This window comes from Eumetopias jubatus, unplaced genomic scaffold (genome assembly GCF_037043125.1).
Source record: "Eumetopias jubatus isolate StellerSeaLion01/CBP00866 unplaced genomic scaffold, mEumJub1_p1.0 scaffold_8, whole genome shotgun sequence".
Taxonomy (NCBI): Eukaryota; Metazoa; Chordata; class Mammalia; order Carnivora; family Otariidae; genus Eumetopias; species Eumetopias jubatus.
This window is the reverse complement of record NW_028274814.1, coordinates 32,190,063-32,209,302: the sequence shown is the minus strand read 5'-3', so window position 1 is coordinate 32,209,302 and position 19,240 is coordinate 32,190,063. Positions and strand designations below refer to the sequence as shown.

The 19,240-nt window shown below is 41.6% G+C and overlaps 1 protein-coding gene across 4 annotated transcripts in view; it reads right to left on the bottom strand.

Moving 5' to 3' along the window:
- PITRM1 (pitrilysin metallopeptidase 1) overlaps window positions 1–19,240 on the bottom strand; it is a 43,875-nt gene that overhangs the window by 12,341 nt on the left and 12,294 nt on the right. For 3 of the 4 annotated variants that reach the window (XM_028114678.1, XM_088025827.1, XM_088025826.1), the window contains 7 exons: window positions 15,121–15,247; window positions 14,637–14,725; window positions 13,707–13,835; window positions 12,988–13,101; window positions 12,198–12,294; window positions 11,453–11,587; window positions 1,915–2,053 (listed from right to left, as the gene is read on the bottom strand). In XM_028114678.1, the coding sequence (XP_027970479.1) occupies window positions 1,915–2,053; window positions 11,453–11,587; window positions 12,198–12,294; window positions 12,988–13,101; window positions 13,707–13,835; window positions 14,637–14,725; window positions 15,121–15,247 (830 nt within the window). The remainder of the gene's footprint in view (window positions 1–1,914; window positions 2,054–11,452; window positions 11,588–12,197; window positions 12,295–12,987; window positions 13,102–13,706; window positions 13,836–14,636; window positions 14,726–15,120; window positions 15,248–19,240) is intronic. The other variant, XM_088025825.1, reaches the window with a different exon arrangement.

Sequence of the window (19,240 nt, the reverse complement as noted above, 5' to 3'; positions counted from 1 at the left end):
TTTAAAAAAGGAAGATGGGACTTGTCCACTGGCACTCCCGCAACAGAAGTGATTATTATGCAATTATGTTACTCATGATTAGCTATTAAATGTATGAAGAGCTTAGAATAGCTGTATGCAAAACAGGAACTCTGAGATAGAGAGTAAGAGGTTACATGTTGAAATTAACTCTGCCTTGAAGAGATTAAATCATCTGAAACTTAGCATTACTTACTTCCTATCTAAAGCCAACTCTACCGCCTGACAAACCTGGTAAATCCCTCACGTAATATCCCAGCCAACTACCACTTTGGTGGGGTAGGTGGTGTGTGTGTGTCCTGTATACCTATTTTGGTAGATTTTGTTAATATGTAATTTATATATGACAAAATCCACAGTTCTAAAGATATAATTCAATGAGTTCTGACAAACACAAAAAGTAATGTAATCATCACATCATGATATAGAACATTTCCATCCCCTAGAAAGTTCCTTCCTGGCTCCCTGCAGGCGATCCTCTGCGCTCACTTGCCTTCTCTTAGTAGAGTTTTACCATTTCTACAGTTTCATATAAATGGACTCACCGAGTAGGTATTTTTTGTGCCTGCTAATTTCACTTAGCACAATGCTTTTGAGATTCATCAATCTTGAGTGTTATCAGTATTTTGCCCCTCTTTGTGGCTGAGTAGTATTTCACAGTATGGATATACCATGTTGATGGAAATGTGGGTTCTTTCAAGTTTGTGCGGACATACACTTTCATTTCTCTTGGGCAAATACTCTGGAGCAGACCACTGGGCCTAACAGTCCGTGTGTTTAGACAATAAGGAATTATGTAACTGACTTGGTTTTCACCCATGCCTGCACCACCCGGACCTGAGCAGGGCCTCATAACCAGCACAAGGCCTTTGTCCTTCACTGAGACCTGCCTCTTCTGAACTCAGAATCATACTGTATGCAGTGCTCACTTGGCAATTAACTATGGATCACAACATAACATATATTTTAGTGGCATACTAGAGCCCCTGGTAAATAGCAAGTACTTATAAAATTTGTAATTGGATAAACTTTATGCAGCTATAGTAATCCCCCCCTTATCTGTGGGGAGCATGTTCCCAACACCCCAGTGAATGCCTGAAACCACATGGATAGTACCAAACCCTACACATACTTACCTATAATCGAGTTCAACTTAAAAATTTGGCACAGCAAGAGTAACAACTAATGATAACACAGAACACTGACAACAATAAATTGTCATAAAGTTACATGAACATGGTCTCTGTCTCGCTCTCAACATCTCTTGTTGTGGAGCGCCTAGGTAGCTCAGTCGGGTGAGCGTCTGCCTTCGGCTCAGGTCATGATCTCGGGGTCCTGGGATCGAGTCCCGCATCAGGCTCCCTGCTCGGCGGGGAGTCTGCTTCTCCCTCTGTCCCTCCCCCAGCTCGTGCGCGCTCTCTTTCTTTCTCTCTCTGATAAATAGAATCTTTCAAAAAGTCTCTTGTTGTGACGAACAGAGGTGACATAATGCCTCCGTGGGGAGGTGCAGTGAGGTGGGGACGCAGGCACTGCGGCACAACAGGAGATACGACTGACCTTCTGATGACAGATCAGGAGTGCCATCTACTTGCAGACCGCGGGTGACCACAGGTAACTGAAACTGGGGACCGAGAAGGTGCGGATCGGGGCGGGGGGGGAACTAGTGTGCCTCTTTCCTACGATTCTTGCCTTTCCTGCTGAACTACAGGATCGATCTCCTTAGAATAAGGGCAATCCTACTGGGAATAAAGCCATCACATCCAATGTTGACCTTCGTTGTGCCCAATAAATATTTGTTAGTTGAAATGATACTTGCCTCCAACTATCCACTCATTTTACAAAGTTCACTGGGTTCGGGTGAAGGCTAGGGACATAGGACAAAATGAAACATCTGACCTTTTTCATAGATCTGCTGCTTGTCTTTTGGGGAAAGACAGTCGACCTTTTGCTTTAGTTTTTCTGTCTCCATCCGTGCTTGCTTCTCGGGATACTTGTCATCGGGTGTCATTGACAAAGTCAGCTTGTGTGGATTATTCTGCAACAGGTACAGCAACAAAGGACAAGCTGAAGCAAGATCTCACTGGAGCCCAGCACGCTGACCAGCCTCCAGTACCACACTCTGGGGCAGGAAGGGCCCACACGTTTTGAATAGCGGTAACAGAGCATCCCTCAAAGAAAAGCCCGTGAGGCACGGGACACCCCGGCCACCACAAAGTAACTGTCATGCACACATGCTGGGGTTCTCACTATTAGGATGCTTACTGTTACGGGTACTATGCCTAAACCCGAAATGTATCAACATTCCACATTTTCTTTATACCTTACTTGTACATGTTTTACATTATAAATCTTTGACTTTAGTCTAAGTCAAAAATAACAGAATAAAATAAAGTAATCTTTATCTAATTGTCTTTAGAGTATTAACTTCTCAAAGATTAGAACTAAATTCTTCATTCAGCATTTTGTAAATTATGAGGACGAATTAAATGTCCACCTAATGTAAAAATGTTAGATTTAATGTGCTTCTCTCATTCATTTCAACATGTGTACGAGCATGTGTGCACACACACACGCTCTGCTCATCTATTTGTAATACTACAGGGAGGAAAGAGAACCAGACTACAGTACAAACTTTATACTAAGTACCTTGGAGTAACAGAGACGGCAGGTCAAGTGCCAAACCTATGCCCCATGTCCATAATGGCATACAGCACAACAGAGCTGCTCTTCATAGACACTACAGTCCAGCCCCTGTGGTAAAGCCTTGTAAGTCTACCAGGGCATATACACCAAGTACAAATGCCCTAAAGCAAATGTAAACAAATGAGCAAACATCAAAAGAATCCATCATAAAAATAACCAAAATATCCCACACACTCAGGTGATTGTTCTTATATTCTCAAGAAACAAAAGTCAAGGTACCAGATGGCTTCTCAGGTGAATTCTACCAAACATTTAAAGAGTTAACACCAAAGTTCCTCAAACTACTCCAAACAAAAAACAAAAAATAAAAAAAAACCCAGAAAGTAAGGAAAGCTTCCAAATACATTCTATGAGGTCAGCATTACCCTGATACCAAAACTGAAGACACTACAAAAAAAAACGAAAGGCCTATATCCCTGATAAAAATCTTCAACAAATTATCATCAGCAAACCACATTCAGCAAAACATTAACACGATCATTTCCCAATAGATGCAGAAAAAGCATTTGACAAAATTCAACATCTGTTCATGATAAAAACTGTCAACAAAGTGGGATTAGAGGGAACATATCTGAACATACAAAGGCCACATAGGGCAAACCAATAGTTGACAGCATATTCAACGGTGAAAACCTGAGAGCTTTTGCTCTAAGATCAAGAACGAGACAGGGATGTCCGATCTCACCACTTTTATTCAACACAGTACTGGAAGTCCTTGCTGCAGCCACCAGACAAGAAATAAAAAGGCATCTAACTTGGTAAGGAAGAAGTAAAACTTCACTATTTGTAGATGACATGATACTAAACATACAAAACCCTAGGCTCCACCAAAACAACTACTAGAATAAATGAATTCAGTAAAATTAATACACAGAAATTGGCTGTGTTTCTATACACCAATAAAAAAGTAGCAGAAAGAAAAATTAAGAAAACAGTTTCATATACAACTGCACCAGAAAGAATAAAATACCCAGGAATAAACTTAACCAAGAAGGCAAAAGACCTGTGCTCTGAAAACTATGGAACACTGATGAAGGAAATTGAAGACGACATAAATGGAAGGATCTACCACGTTCATGGACTGGAAGAATTCATACTGTTAAAAGCCTATACTACAAAGCAATCCACAGATTCAATGCAATCCCTATCAAAATACCAACAGCATTTTTCTCAGAACAGAAACAAATCATCCCAACATTTATAAGGAATCATAAAACAACTAGAATGCCCAAAGCAATCTTGAAAAGGAAGGACAAAGCTGGACGTATCATAATCCCAGATCTCGAACGGTACTACAAAGTCGTAGTCATCAGAACAGTATGGTACTGACACAAAAACACTTAGGTCGGCTGGAAAGACGGCGGTGGAGGGACCCTCAGCTCACCGCATCCCACAGATACAACTAGAAACACTCCCATCAACGGAAATAACCCAGAGAAGAACCTGAAGACTGGCAGAACAAACTCCTCTCTAAACAGAGAAGAGGTCACAGCAGAGAAGGTAAGAAGGGCAAAGACGCAGTTTAGGGGAGAAACAAACCATGGCCGTCCACGGCAGAGAGGGAGCAGGTGATGCAGAGAAGGGGGAAACACAGACTTTCACACTGGGGAGCCCACCAATGGGGAAAATGAATCCCCATAACATCTGCCTGTAAAAACGAGAGGCGCTCAACATTGAGTTCTTACACCCAGTGCGACACAGAGTCTGGAATCTAAAACATTAGCATCAGAGGGTGTTAGGAAGCGGAATCCCGCCCTTAAAGAGACAGCACTTCAAACAGCTGTGCAGATCTAGCATGGAACCAGCAGTACGAGAACCGCCAGGGGCAGACCGGAGGGACAGTGCTGTGCTCATCTCAGAGCGTGGCCCAGAGAGACAGAGATCAAGGAGAGTTCCCTGCAGGAACAAGGGAGCTGGTCGGCACCACTTTCCTCTCCCGTCCCCCACATAAACAATGGCCATCTGTGGGAACCAGGACCACACTGACACTCCTTCCTTAACTGGCACCAAGCCTCACCTCCACCATGCTTCGGTGGATCTGTCCCTCCCAGTAGCACTCATCTCAGTCCTGGCACTGCGGGCTCCCTCCCCCAGAAGCCTGGCACAAACCCTGCCAACACCACATCTCTGATGCACATGTTTTGAGGGAACTCAGTTGTAGTGGCAGTGGGGGGCAGGGCTCACTTCACAAGCAAACCACTGGACACCTAGTTAAAACGCACCGCACCCCTGCTGGGAAACAAACACTGCCCACAACAGGCAAAGAGAGCCTCGAGAGAGAAATGGACTCAAGGAAGAAAAGAGGCCAGGACTCAACAGCAAGGCACATGCAACACACATAGGACATTCCCTGAAGCTCCAGGCCCTGGGGAACCCAGGGGACACTGCACTGCAGGGCACACCAGGACCTCTTCTTCATAAGGCCACTACGGTTAAGAGCAAGAGAAATAGCTTTCTTAACACAAAGAAACACACAGAGAGTTGACAAAATGAGGAGATGGAGGATTATGTCCCAAATGAAAGGACCAAACCACACCAAGAGACCTAAAGTGAAAAGATTTAAGTAATATGCCAGACTGAGAATTTAAAGTAATGATCATAAAAATACTCACTGGACTAGAGAAAAGAGTGGAGGACCTCAGTGAGACCCTTAACAGAGAGATAAAAAAGAACCAATCAGAAATGAAGAACACAATAAATAAAATAAAAAATACAACTGATGGAATAAATAGGCTAGATGAAGCAGAGGAACGAATTAGTGACCTGGAAGACAGAGAAATGGAAAGTAACCAAGCTGAACGTATGAGAGGGAAAAAATTATGCAAATTGAGAAAAGTCTTAGCGAACTCAGTGATTCTCATCAAGCAGAATAACATTCGCATTACAGGGATCCTAAAAGGAGAGACAGAAAAGGGGATAGAATATTTATTTGAAGAACTAATAGCTAAAAACTTTCCTAATCTGGTGGGGGGTGGAAAAAACAGATGACAGATCCAGGAGGCACAGAGATCACCCCAAAAGTTCAACCCGAGGAGGTCCACACCAAGACAAACAGTAATTAAAATGGCAGTACTGATAAAGAAAAAAATCTCAAAAGCAGCAAGAGAAAAGAAGACATTACATACAAGGGAACCCCTTAAGGCTATGAGTGAATATTTTAGCAGGAACAGGCCCAAAGGAAGTGGTAGGACATATTCAAAGTGCTGAAAGGGAAAAACGTGCAGCCAAGCATACACTATCCAGCAAAGCTATCATTCAGAATAGGAGACTTAAAGAGTTTCTGAAACAAAAACTGTAAGAGTTCATGACCATTAAACTAGCCCTACAAGAAATATTAAAAAGGATCCTGAGTGGAAAGGAAAGACCATAAGTGAGATTATGAAAAGTAAAAAACACAAATGCAATAAAAATAAGTATTTCTGCAAAAATCAGTCAAGGGATTCATAAAATAAAAGGATGTAAAATATGACACCACATACTTAGTGAGGGAGAGAGAGGTAAAGAATGTGTTCAAATTTAAGTGGCCAGCAACTTAATATAGACTGCTATATGCAGATGTTATATACAAACCTAAGGGTAACCACAAATCAAAAACCAGGAACAGATATGCAAAAAATAAAGAGAAAGGAATTCAAGTACATCACTAAAGAAAGCCAACAAAGTATGAGAGCAAGAAGAAAGGATCAGAGAAAATCTAAACAACCACGAAACAAGAAACAAAATGGCAGTAAGTACATACCTATCAATAATTACTTTGAATATAAATGGACTAAACGCTCCAATCAAAAGACATGGGGTGATGGAATGGATAAAGAAACAAGACTCACCTATATGCTACCTACAAGAGACCCATTTCAGACTTAAAGACACCTGCAAATTCAAAGTGAAGGGATAGAAAAACATTTACCATGTAAATGGAGTGAAAATAAAGCCAGGGTAAGCAATACTTACATTATATAAAACATATTTTAAAACAAAGACTGTAACAAGAAGCAAAGAAGGGCACTATATCATAATAAAGGGTACAATCCAACAAGAAGTTATAACATTGTAAATATTTATGCACCCAACATGGGAGCACCCAAATCCATACATAATACAGTTAATAATATAAAGGAAAAGGGGCGCCTGGGTAGTTCAGTTGGTTAAACGTCTGCCTCTGGCTCAGGTCATGATCCCAGGGACCTGGGATCTAGACCCACATCGGGCTCCCTCCTCAGTGGGGAGCCTGCTTCTCCCTCTGCCTCTGCTGCTCCCCCTGCTTGTGCTCTCTCTCTCTTTCTCAATCTGACAAATAAATAAATTTAAAAAAATAATATAAAAGAACTGATAGTAACACAATAATAGCAGGGGATGTTAACATCCCACAACGTCCATGAACAGATCATCAAAACAGGGAATCAGCAAGGAAATAGTGGTTCTGAATGACTCACTGGACCAGACGATTTAACACATTCGGACACTCCATCCTCAAACAGCAGCACACACATTCTTTTCAAGTGCACAAGGAACATTCTCCAGAACAGATCACATATTAGGGCATAAAACAAGTATCAACAAGCTAAAAAAAAAAAAAAAAAAAAAAAATCATACACCACAATCAAGTGAGATTTACTCCAGGAATGCAAGGGTGGCTCAGTATTTGCAAAGCAATCAACATGATACATCACATCAACAAAGGATAAAAATTATATGATCAATTCAAGGGATGCAGAAAAAGCATCTGATGTGAATCTTTTCTGATCATAATACTGACACTAGAACTCAATCACAAGAAAAAAATCCGGAAAGAGCACAAACACATGGAGGTTAGGTAACATGCAACTCCACAATAAATAGGTCAACCAGGAAATAAAGGAATAAAAAAATGCATGGAAACAAATGAAAATGAAAACACAATAGTTCAAAATCACTGGGAGGCAGCAAAAGCAATCCTAAGAGGGAAGTTTCTAACAATACAGGCCTATCTCAAGTAAGAAAATTCTCAAATAAACAACCCAACCTTAAACCTCAAGGAGCCAGAAAAAGAACAAAACCCAAATTCAGCAGATGGAAGGAAATAATGAAGATTAGACCAGAAATAAATGATACAGAAACTTAAAAAGATCAATGAAACCAGGAGCTAGTTCTTTGAAAAGATCAGCAAAATTGGTAAACCTCTTGCCAGGCTCATCAAAAAAGAGAAAGAGGACCCAAATAAACAAAATCACTAATGAGAGATGAGAAATAACACCACCACCACAGAAATACAATTGTCACAGAATATTAGGAATACCTACATGCCAACAAATTCAACAACTGAGAAGAAATGGATGCATTCCTAGAAGCATATAACCTCCCAAAAATTAAAGCAGAAAGAATTAGAAAATTTTAACAGACCAATTACTAGCAATGAAATGGAATCAGTAATCAACAATCTCCCAACAAGCAAAAGTCCAGGACCAGATGGCTTCACAGGCCAATTCTACCAAACATTTAAGGAACAGTAAGTACCTGTTCTTCTCAAACTATTTCAACAAATAGATGAGGAATGAAAACTTCCAAATTCATTTCAGAAAGCCAGTATCACCCTGATACCAAAACCTTATAAAGACACCACATCAAAAGAGAACTACAGGCCAGTATCTGATGAATTTAGATGCACAAATTCTCAACAAATTATTAGCAAACCAAGTCCAACAACACATTAAAAACATCATACAACACAAGCAAGTGGAATTTATTCCCGAGATGCAAGGGTGGTTCAACATTTGCAAAACTATCAACATGATATGTCACATCAGTAAAAAAAAAAAAAAAAAAAAAAAAGATAAAAACCTCACGATCATTTCAGTAGATGTAAAAAAAAAAAAAAAGCGCTTGACAAAGCACAACATCCATTCATGATAAAACCCTCTGCAAAGCAGACTTGGAAGGAACATATCTCAACATAATAAAGGCTTTATATGAAAAACCTACAGCCAACATCATACTCAATGGTCAAAAATTGAGAGCTTTTCCCCTAAGGTCAAAGGGTCTGCTCTCACTACTTTTATTCAACATAGTACTGGAACTCCTAGCCATGGCAATTAGACAACAAAAAGAAATAAAAGGTATCCAAATTGGTAAGGAGGAAGTGAAATTCTATTTGCAGATAACATGATACCATGTACAGAGAAGCCTAAAGACTACCCAAAAAAACCCTAGAACTGATAAATGAATTCAGCAAAGTTGCAGGATACAAAATCAATGTACAGAAATCTACTGCATTCCTTTACACTTATAATGAAGCCACAGAAACAGAAATTAAGAAAACTGTCCCCCCTACAAATGCACCCAAAACAGTAAAATATCCAGAAATAAACTTAAGAGGTGAAAGACCTATAGTCTGAAAACTATAAACATGGATAAAAAAAAAAAATTCAAGATGATGCAAGAAATGGAAAGACATTCCATGGTCATGGATTGGAAGAATTAATATTGTTAAAATGTCAATACTAACGAAAGTAATCTGTTTATTTAATACAATCCCTGTCAAAATACCAAAAGCATTTTTCAGAGAAGTAGAACGAACAATACAAAAATTTGTATGGAGCCAGAAAAGACTCTGAGTAGCCAAAGCAATCTTGAAAAACAAAACAGGAGGCATCACAACTCCAGACTTCAAGCTATATTACAAAGGTGTAATAATTAAAACAGTATGGTACTGGCATAATAACCATGAACAGACATTTCTCCAAAGACATACACCTGGCCAACAGACACATGAAAAGATGCTCAACATCACCCATCATCAGGGAAAAACAAATCAAAACCAAGAGATACCACCTCACACCTGTCAGAATGGCTAAAATTTACAACATAAGTAACAAGTGTTGGCAAGGATGTGGAGAAAGGGAAACTGTCATACACTGTTGGTGGGAATGCAAACTGGTGCAGCCACTCTGGAAAACAGTATGGAGGTTCCTCAAAAATTAAAATAGGGGTGCCTGGGTGGCTCTGTCAGTGAAGCGTCTGCCCTGAACTCAGGTCATGATCTCGGGGTCCTGGGATATCAAGCCCCATATCGGGCTCCCACTCAGCGGGGAGTCTGCTTCTCCCTCTCCTGCCCTTCCCCCTGCTTGTGCTCTATTAAATAAAATCTTTAAAAAAAAAAAATGGAACAACCTTATTTACGATCCAGTAATTGGGCTGTGGTCTCAGGGTTGTGGGATCGAACCCCACATTGGGCTCCATGCTCAGCAGTGAGTCTGCTTGGGATTCTCTCTCACTCTCCTCCTGCCTCTCCCTCCTGCTCTCTCTAGAATAAATAAAAATTCTTTAAAATATTACATGAACTCAGCTGATAAAGCAGTGGCAGGGTTTGAGAGGACTGACTCAAATTTTGAAAGAAGCTCTACTGTGGGTAAAATGCTATCAAACAGCACCGCCTGCTAGAGAAATTGTTCATGAAAGGAAGAGTCAGTCCCTGGGGCAAACTTCATCGGTGTTTTATTTTATGGAATTGCCACAGCCACCCCCAGCTTCAGCAGCCACCACCCTCATCAGTCAGCAGCCATCAACATTAAGGCAAGACCCCCCACCAGCAAAGATTATGACTCACTGAAAGCTCAGATGATTAGCATTTTTTAGCAGTATTTTTTAACTAAGATGTATATGTTACTTTTTTTAGACATAATGCTATTGCACAATTAACAGACTACAATGTAGTGTAAACACAACTTTCCTCTACAAAGGGAAACCAAAACATTCATTTGACTCGCTTTATTGCAATATTCGCTTTATGGCCGTGCTCAGGAACCACACATGTGCTGTCTCCAAGGAATGCCCTTAGAAGGAAAGCTGGAAAACCAACAAATACATGCAAGTGACACAACACATTCTTAAAAAACCAGTAGGTTAAAGAGTAAGTAATAGGGGATCTTAGAAAATACCATGAGACCAATGAAGCTATAAACGGAACACACTGAAAACTGCAGGACCCCACAAAACCAGCGTGAAGAGTGACACGTACAGTTTCAGACATTAAAAACAAAGACCCAGGAGTAACCTATCTTCACACCCTCACTAAAGAGAAAAGTGAGATCAAGCCAAAGCTAGCAGAACAAAGAAAACCATAAAAATTAGATCACAGATCAGACTTTCTCAAACAGATCAACAAAAGCGCCAAACCTTCAGATACACTAAGAAAACAGGGAGACTCGACTAAACTCAGACGTGGAAAAAGGCACAATAGCACGGACAGTACAGAAATCAGCACAAAGGAATATTCAGAAGAACCATCCGGCAACCTGCACAACCTAAATGAACAAACTCCTCAAACCACAGCACCTTCCAAGACTGAAGGGTGAAGAAACAGAAAACTCTGAAGAGATCAGGAACTCATGAACACACTGAATCAGTAATTAAGACAAAAAGAGAAAAAAAAAAAGCAAAACACTCCCAATGAAGAAATCCCAGGAATGTATTCTTCCACTAATCTTTTAATTACAAGTGAACAATTCTTATCAAAACCTTCCAAAAAATTAAGGAGTGGATAGTATAATCTTTCAACAAAACAGAACAAAAATGCCTACAGATGTTTTTGTTAATTAATACACGTGCATAATATCCTCATATATGAAAGACAAACTCACGTATTCATATAAAAAGCCAAATCGCCTCAGAATGGACTAAATTTCTTAATATGAGCACTAATTAATAATTAAGAAATTGTTACTTATTCATAACATAAATTCTCCAATTTCCTTACTTTAAAATACTGTTTTACTTTTTCTTGCAAAAACTGTGGATTTTCCTTGAGGCACTGTCTGAATCGAGCCACCTGACTCCCCAGCTTCAGGAGCTCCACAGGGTCCCCGTCATGATTCCAGCAGGAGGCAATGTACTACAATCAAGAACGTAATATCCAGATGCACATTACACTACAAATGCTACATTAAACATTTTATTAAGATCTCAGGTTCTGTATTTAAAAATACCACAATGATTGTAAGAAAAATTAAGTCATTTTTTGGTTAGGAAAATTTTAAATCTGTTTTTTCTCTAATAAAGTGAAGGACAAGTTCTAAAATTTTCAGGAGGGGCGCCTAGGTGGCTCAGTCAGTTGAGCATCCGACTCTCGGTTTTGACTCAGGTCATGATCTCAGGGTCGTGAGATCGAGCCCTACATCACATTCTGCACTGGGTGTGGAGCCTGCTTAGAATTCTCTCTCTCCCTCTAACTGTCCATCCTTCCCACGTATGCTCTTTCTCGCTCTCTAAAACAAATGACTAAAAAAAAAAAAAGATATCAGAAAGTCAATTATGCTTGTAAAAAGACATAGTGTATTATAAAACTAAATTAAATTTGTATCATATCCAAAACAGCACAACTTTCACGGTTCAAAAGAACGGTGCAATGAATATTCACCTGTTCCCAGCGCTGTCAAGTACCCACTGATCACAACAGTAAAAACAAAGTACAAACAGAAGAAGGTAGAGGAGAAATTACATACAGACGTCAGGGTGAGTCCAAAGCTGACAGACTGATGCTTCATTTGTATTTCAATTTTATGAAGGAGAGCCTCAATTCGGTCCTCTTCAAATCCTTTTCTAAAGAAATACAGAAGAGAGATGTTAAAAAGACAATCAATACCCGTGCAACAAGGCAGCAGAGAGTCTTTAAACTATTCTAAGTGAACCAATGTGTATTTTATGAGGTAAAGAAAAGCCAAACACAGGGGGAGGCAGGCTCCCTCACTGGACAGTGTGAGAAGAGTGTGAGGATGGTGTGAGGATGGTGTGAGGACACTCTGAGAAGTGTGAGGAGTGTGAAGACAGTGTGAGGACGGTGTGAGGATGGTGTGTGGACGGTGTGAGGAAGATATGAGGAAGGTGTGAAGATGGTGTGAGGACGGTGTGAGGACACTGTGAGGAGAGTGTGAGGAGTGTGTAGATGGTGTGAGGACACTGTGAGGATGGTGTGTGGACACAGGACAGTGAGGAGAGTGTGAGGACGGTGTGAGGACACTGAGGATGGTGTGAGAAAGGTATGAGGAAGGTGTGAGGAAGGTGTGAGAACGGTGTGAGGACGGTGTGAGGAAGATATGAGGAAGGTGTGAAGATGGTGTGAGGACGGTGTGAGGACACTGTGAGGAGAGTGTGAGGAGTGTGTAGATGGTGTGAGGACACTGTGAGGATGGTGTGTGGACACAGGACAGTGAGGAGAGTGTGAGGACGGTGGAAAGACACTGTGAGGACGGTGTGAGGACGGTGTCGGGACTGCAGAGTGCAAGCCACACGCACTCGATGACTTCCTCGATTGTCCTGTCAATTATGTCCCGAACGGCGTGGGTGTCCTGCTCGGCGATGCCCTGCAGGCCCACGCTGAAGTAGGCCTCCCGCGTGCAGCCGCTGTATCTACAATACACAAGTGGGTCACATGGCAGAATTCCGACAACGTAAGAGATCCAATACTCTGGAGAACAGAACTGCGGACCCTCCAACCTCCCAAGTCTTCCAAGAATAAGCCCACTGAAGCAGTCCTCAGACAGAACCGGTCACAATTATATTCATGCCCTTTTCACATTTCTAAAAATCAATGCAATTAAACTTTAGAGTTACGGCAAAATGAAATCTAGAAGTGAAACGGCTGAGCTTTATAAAATCTTAAGATTTGAAAAAATATTTCAACCTGGCATTGAAAGCGGGCAGCAGACACCATTCTGAGATCTTGCTCAAGCTATCTTTCTTTTTTCTCTTCCCAAATGTGCCCTCCAGGGCATAGAAAACAGCTGTACTGGACTAGTGTTCTCATGCACAGTTCTGTGCTGGGGCAGCAGCGGAACCATCCTATGACGGTGGGATATCAACATTCTCCATCCCTCGCTCCTCCCAGCAGATACCAATAACCTCCCCCACCCCCCCAGGGTTGTGAGCACCAAAAATGTGTCCAGATACTGTCAAATGTCAAAACTGGCCCCCAAATGCAAACACCACTGATCTGCTCAGATAATGAAACTTACCCAACATCAGGAGAGAAGTCTGTGCCAAGTCCAGATTCAATTAATGCTTTGTAGAAAGGGGAGTTGGGTCCACTGATCAAGAGTGAAGACAGAAGGTTTAACGTGAATGCTTCAAACGTATCAGTGATGCTTCATTTAAAAACGGGGAGGGTGGGGGGTAGAGGGGGAGAGAAAAAGGGAAACCGTTGGCCCCCGTAAATGTTTTCAAAATCATTAAAATCACTACTAAATCAACACTTTTATTTCCAAAGAAGCAGATGTTCTACAAATGCTTGCATTTTAACTTTTAAGTTATATGGAAAAAAGAGAGTGAACTGTTTTTTTAGTTTGTAAAGCTCTCATAAACTAGACCATTTTGGAGTCCCGAACCATCAAGTTGACTTGGCTGCATATCAAATGTCATCCCATCACAGCGCACCAAGGACTCTGACCTGTGTCATCTCAATTCCAAGTGCATGTCCACACACAGACAAGAGCAGTGAGGAGATGGGGCAGTTGGTCGAGCAGCACGGCCACCAAGGGCAGCCAAGCCTGCCGCCGCACAGCTGAGGACACCTGCCCGCCCATGTGCCCGCAGCCGACCACATCTCTACTATGACAGAGCTCCATGGGTCGTACATTGTTTTGAAGCCAGTGTTCACTGTGCTCTCCTCACGCTCAATGGCATCCCACCCCCAGAAATGTTAATAACTGATGTCCGAGCCTGTTTTCTCCCCAGAAATAAGCTTTAAAATGAGGTAAGAAGTTACTTTTTTTTCTGGGTAGCTACTAAAGGCAATTACCCCCAAACCACCCCAGATGTTGTTAGCACCTTCCCTGCCATCCAACAGCTGCTCAACTCCTAAATCCTCACCATCGAACAATTAAATGTGGAGAGTTCGCCTCCACCTGGCTAAGCTGCGCTTGTCCCACTTCACAATGGACACTTACTCTGGTAAGAGGAAGCTGACCCCGACGGTTGTTTGTTTAGAGGAACCTGCAGCCAGTGAGTCTGGGCCACACGTTATATGGAATTCTCTCTGTAAAACGATGTGATGCTTTAAGTAGGTGCAGAGTACGAACGACTGGGTTTAAATAGAGTAAGTTACCCATATAGGTACAAAAGGGTCCAAGAGATGCTCTTCACTAAATTTTCTTTTCAAACAAGTAACCATGCCTTAGGGTTAAGAAGCTCCCTGCTCAGCGGGGAGTCTGCTTTTCCCTCTGACCCTCCCCCTCTCATGTGCTCTCTCTCTCATTCTCGCTCTCTCAAATAAATAAATAAATAAAATTAAAAAAAAAGAAAAGAATCTCTTACATTCAAGTCAGGGGCCACAACATTCAAAAATTTTATTTTACACTCTTATCTTACACTCTTCACGTCAGTGTATTTAGTAGGTAAAAACACTGCCTACTCTCCGGATGGGGCACTTACTGGCTTATCCCAAGGCTTCTGAGGTGGCACTGCAGTGTTTGGCTCAATTTTCTCAAATTTACTCAGGGCTTCTTCGTGAATTTGTTTCAGATGCTGTTCTAATGGAAAATTGCCATAAGTGAAGAACCTGAAACGTTCAGAGAATATATTAGTCCATCTTAGTTTAAAAGATGAGAAATCAACAGAGATGGCTTTTTGTAGAAAATGGAAGGTACACAGAGTAGGAAACTAAACTTACCTCGTCCCACAGATACAACTAGGTAAAAGTTCCATCAGGGTAAATAATCCGGAAAACAACCCAAACACCAGCAGAACAAACTCCACAACTAAATGTAGAGAAGAGACCACACTGGAGAGGGCGGGAAGGGCAGAGTTGCTGAAGGGGCTAAACAGACCATGGGACTGTCCGCTGGAGGAAGGGACCCGTGGGCGGGAAGCAGAGGGTCACACCGGGAGCCCACACAGGAACATGAATCCCCTTAACATTTGGCTTTGAAGACCAGAGGGGCTGAATTTCTTGAGTTCTTACAACCAGTGGGATTTAAACCTGCAACTTTAAAAATTAGCAGGCTCAGGCACCTGGGTGGCTCAGTTGGTTAAGAGACTGCCTTCGGCTCAGGTCATGATCCCTGGGATCGAGCCCCACATCGGGCTCCCTGCTCTGTGGGGAGCCTGCTTCTCCCTCTGCCTTGGACTCCCTCTGTCTCTCATGAATAAATAAATAAAATCTTAAAAAAAAAAAATTCAGCAGACTCCGTTCTTGGAGAACCTGGAGGGTGATGAGAAACTGAGCCCCTGCCCTGAAAGAGCACAGCGAACAGCCAGTGGAGATACACCACAGAAGCAGCAGTGTGAAAAAGGCAGGGGCATAAAGGAAGGAGAGTGGTTTACTATCTCAGAGTGTGTCCCAGAGGGACAAAGTCATGGGAGACTCCTCCAGGAACAGAGGAGCTGGCAGGCACCACTTCCCAGCCCTGCCCCTCAGCAGAAAGGCAGCCCCCCGCGGGAACCAACCAGCATTCACGACCTCACCTGCTTCCGTGCCTCCCCACTGCAGCCAGGCCTGCCTCAGTCCCAGGGCTGCGGGTCCCCTCCCACAGAGGACCAGCGCACCCCTGGCCAAAACCGTGTCTCTCCCAAAACACACATTCTGCAGGGCCTTGGTCCCGGTGGTGGGGGCAGCCGGTCACCTCCAGCTGAGGACACGGACACGGACACACACACACACACACACACACACACACACACACACACACACACACACAGTGGGGGCAGCCGGTCACCTCCAGCTGAGGACACGGACACACACACACACACCTCTTGTTAAAACGGCATGCCATGAGCACAAGCACTTTGCCCATCGCCCACCGGACTCCAGTCTCCCCAGTGGCAGTGTTTCTCCTCTGGCAGAGGACCAGCGCCACCCTGTAAAAACTGCACACTGCCCACTACGCTCGAGAGCAGGGGAAATGGCTGACTCCTGACGCACAGAAAGAGATGCTGGGAGCCAGACGAATGAGGGGACAGGGAATAAGGTCCGAATGGAAACAGGACAAAACCACAGCAAGAGACCTAAGCACAACAGAGATGAGTCCTACGACTGATAGAGAATTTAAAGTGATGGTCATAAAGATACTCACTGGACTCGAGAAAAGAGCAGAGGACCCATAAAGAGATAAAACAGAACCAATGAGAGATGAAGAACACAGAAACTGAAATTAAAGATACACCAGACAGAACAAATTGCAGACTGCAGGAAGCAGAATGAATCAGCGACCTGGACGACAGAACAATGGAAATTAATCAAGCTGAGCAGGTGACAGAAAAAAAATTATGCAAAATAACAAGACTTGCATAATAACATTAGCATTCTATGGATTCCAGAGAAAAGATGGTAGAAAATTTATGTGAAGAAATAACAGCTGAAAACTTCCCTAATCCGGGCAACTTAACAGACATCCAGATTCAGGAGGCAAAGAGAGTCCAATGCCCCACAAAAAAATCAGCCCAGTGAGGTCTACGTCAAGACACATAGTAATTAAAATGGCAAAAAGCAGTGATAAAGAGAATTATAAAAGCAGAAAAAGAAGAAAGTTATGTAAAAGGGAAACCCAAGGAGGCTATTAGTGGGTTTTTTAACAGAAACACTGCAGGCCTGAAGGTGTGGCATGACCGATCAAAGTACTGAATGGGAAACATCTGCAGCCAAGAACACTGTATCCAGAAGGCTGTCATTCAGAAGAGAAGGCGAGATGAAGAGCGTCTCAGACAAACAAAAGTTAAAGAAGTTCATGACCAGTAAAAAAGCCCTACAAGAAATGTTAATGGGGACTCTAAGTGGAAAGGGGAGACCAATAGTAAGAGTAAAAAAAGGAGGACACACAAAAGCAATAAAAATAAGTGTAGCTGTAAAAATCAATCAAGGGTCTCCCAACATAAAAGGATGTAAAGTACGACACTATAACCTAAAACATGCGCAGGAGGGAGTAAAGAATGGGGTCAAATTTAAGCAACGATCGACTAAATAGAGACCGCTATGTGCAGAAGACCTAATGGTAACCACGTATCAAAACCCAGTAACAGATATGAAGAAAAAAAAAAAACAAAACAGAGAAAAGAATTTAAGTATGGCACTAAAAAAATATATGGCAAAAGAAGAGAGCAAGGAAGAGAGAAAAACCAGAAAAATAACCCTAAAACAAATAACAAAATGGCAGTAAGTACATACGTATCAATAACTACTTTGAATGTAAATGGACTCCAATCAAAACACACAGGGTGACTGATAAAAAAAAACAAACAAAACACAAAACCTATCCATACGCTGCCTACAAGAGACTCGCCTCAGACCTAAAGACACCTGCAGATTGAAAAGGAAGGGATGGAAAACATTTCTCATGCAAACAGAAGTGAAAAGAAAGCTGGCTTAGCAATATTTACATTGGATGAAATAAACTTTAAAACAAAGACTGCAACAAGAGACAAAGGGCACTATATAATCATAAAGGGAACAATCCAACAGGAAGATACAACAATTACAAATACTTATGAACTCAACATAGAAGCACCCAAATATATAAAACAGTTAATAACAAATATAAAGGAACTAATCAATAATACAATAATAATAGGGGATTTTAACACCCCATTTACATCATTGGACAGATCATCTAAACAGGAAATCAACAAAGAAACAATGGCTTTGAATGACACATGGACCAGATGGACTTAACAGATACATTCAGAACATTCCACCCTAAAACAGAATACACATTCTTTTCAAGTGCATGTAGAACATTCTCCAGAATAGATTACATGTTAGGCCACAAAACAAGTCTCCACAAATACAAAGAGATCAAAGTCATACCATGCATCTTTTCTGACCACAACCCTAGGAAACTAGAAATCAATTATAAGAAAAAATCTGTAAAGACCACAAATACCTGGAGATCAAATAACACGCTACTACACAATGAATGGGTCAACCAAGAAATCAAAGAGGAAATTAAAAAATACATGGAAACAAATGAAAATAAAAACACAACAGTCCAGTATCTTTGGGATTCAGCAAATGTTTTTGAGGGAAGTTTACTTGGCAATACAGGCCTACCTCAAGAAGATAAACCTCAAGCAACCTAACCTTACACCTAAAAGAAGCTAGAAAAATAGTAAGGAAAACCCCAAACCCGCAGAAGGAAGGAAATAATTAAGATGAGAGCACAAGTGATATACAAATAAAAAAAAAAAATAGAACAGATGAAACCAGGAGCTGGTTCTTTGAAAAGATCAACAAAATTGATAAACCTCTAGCCTCATCGGGAAAAAAGGGGGGGGGGGAGAGGACCCAAATAAACAAAAACACTAATGAAAGAGGAGAAATAACCACCAACACCACAGAAATACAAACATTTATAAAAGGATATCATGAAAAACTATATGCCAACAAACTGGACAACCTAGAAGAAATGGATACATTCCTAGAATCATATAAACCACCAAAACTGAATCAGGAAGAAAGAACACTTGAATAGACCCATAAGCAGGAACAAAATTCAATCAGTAATCAAAAAACTCCCAATAAACAAAAGTCCAATCGGCCTCCCAGGTGAATTCTATGAAA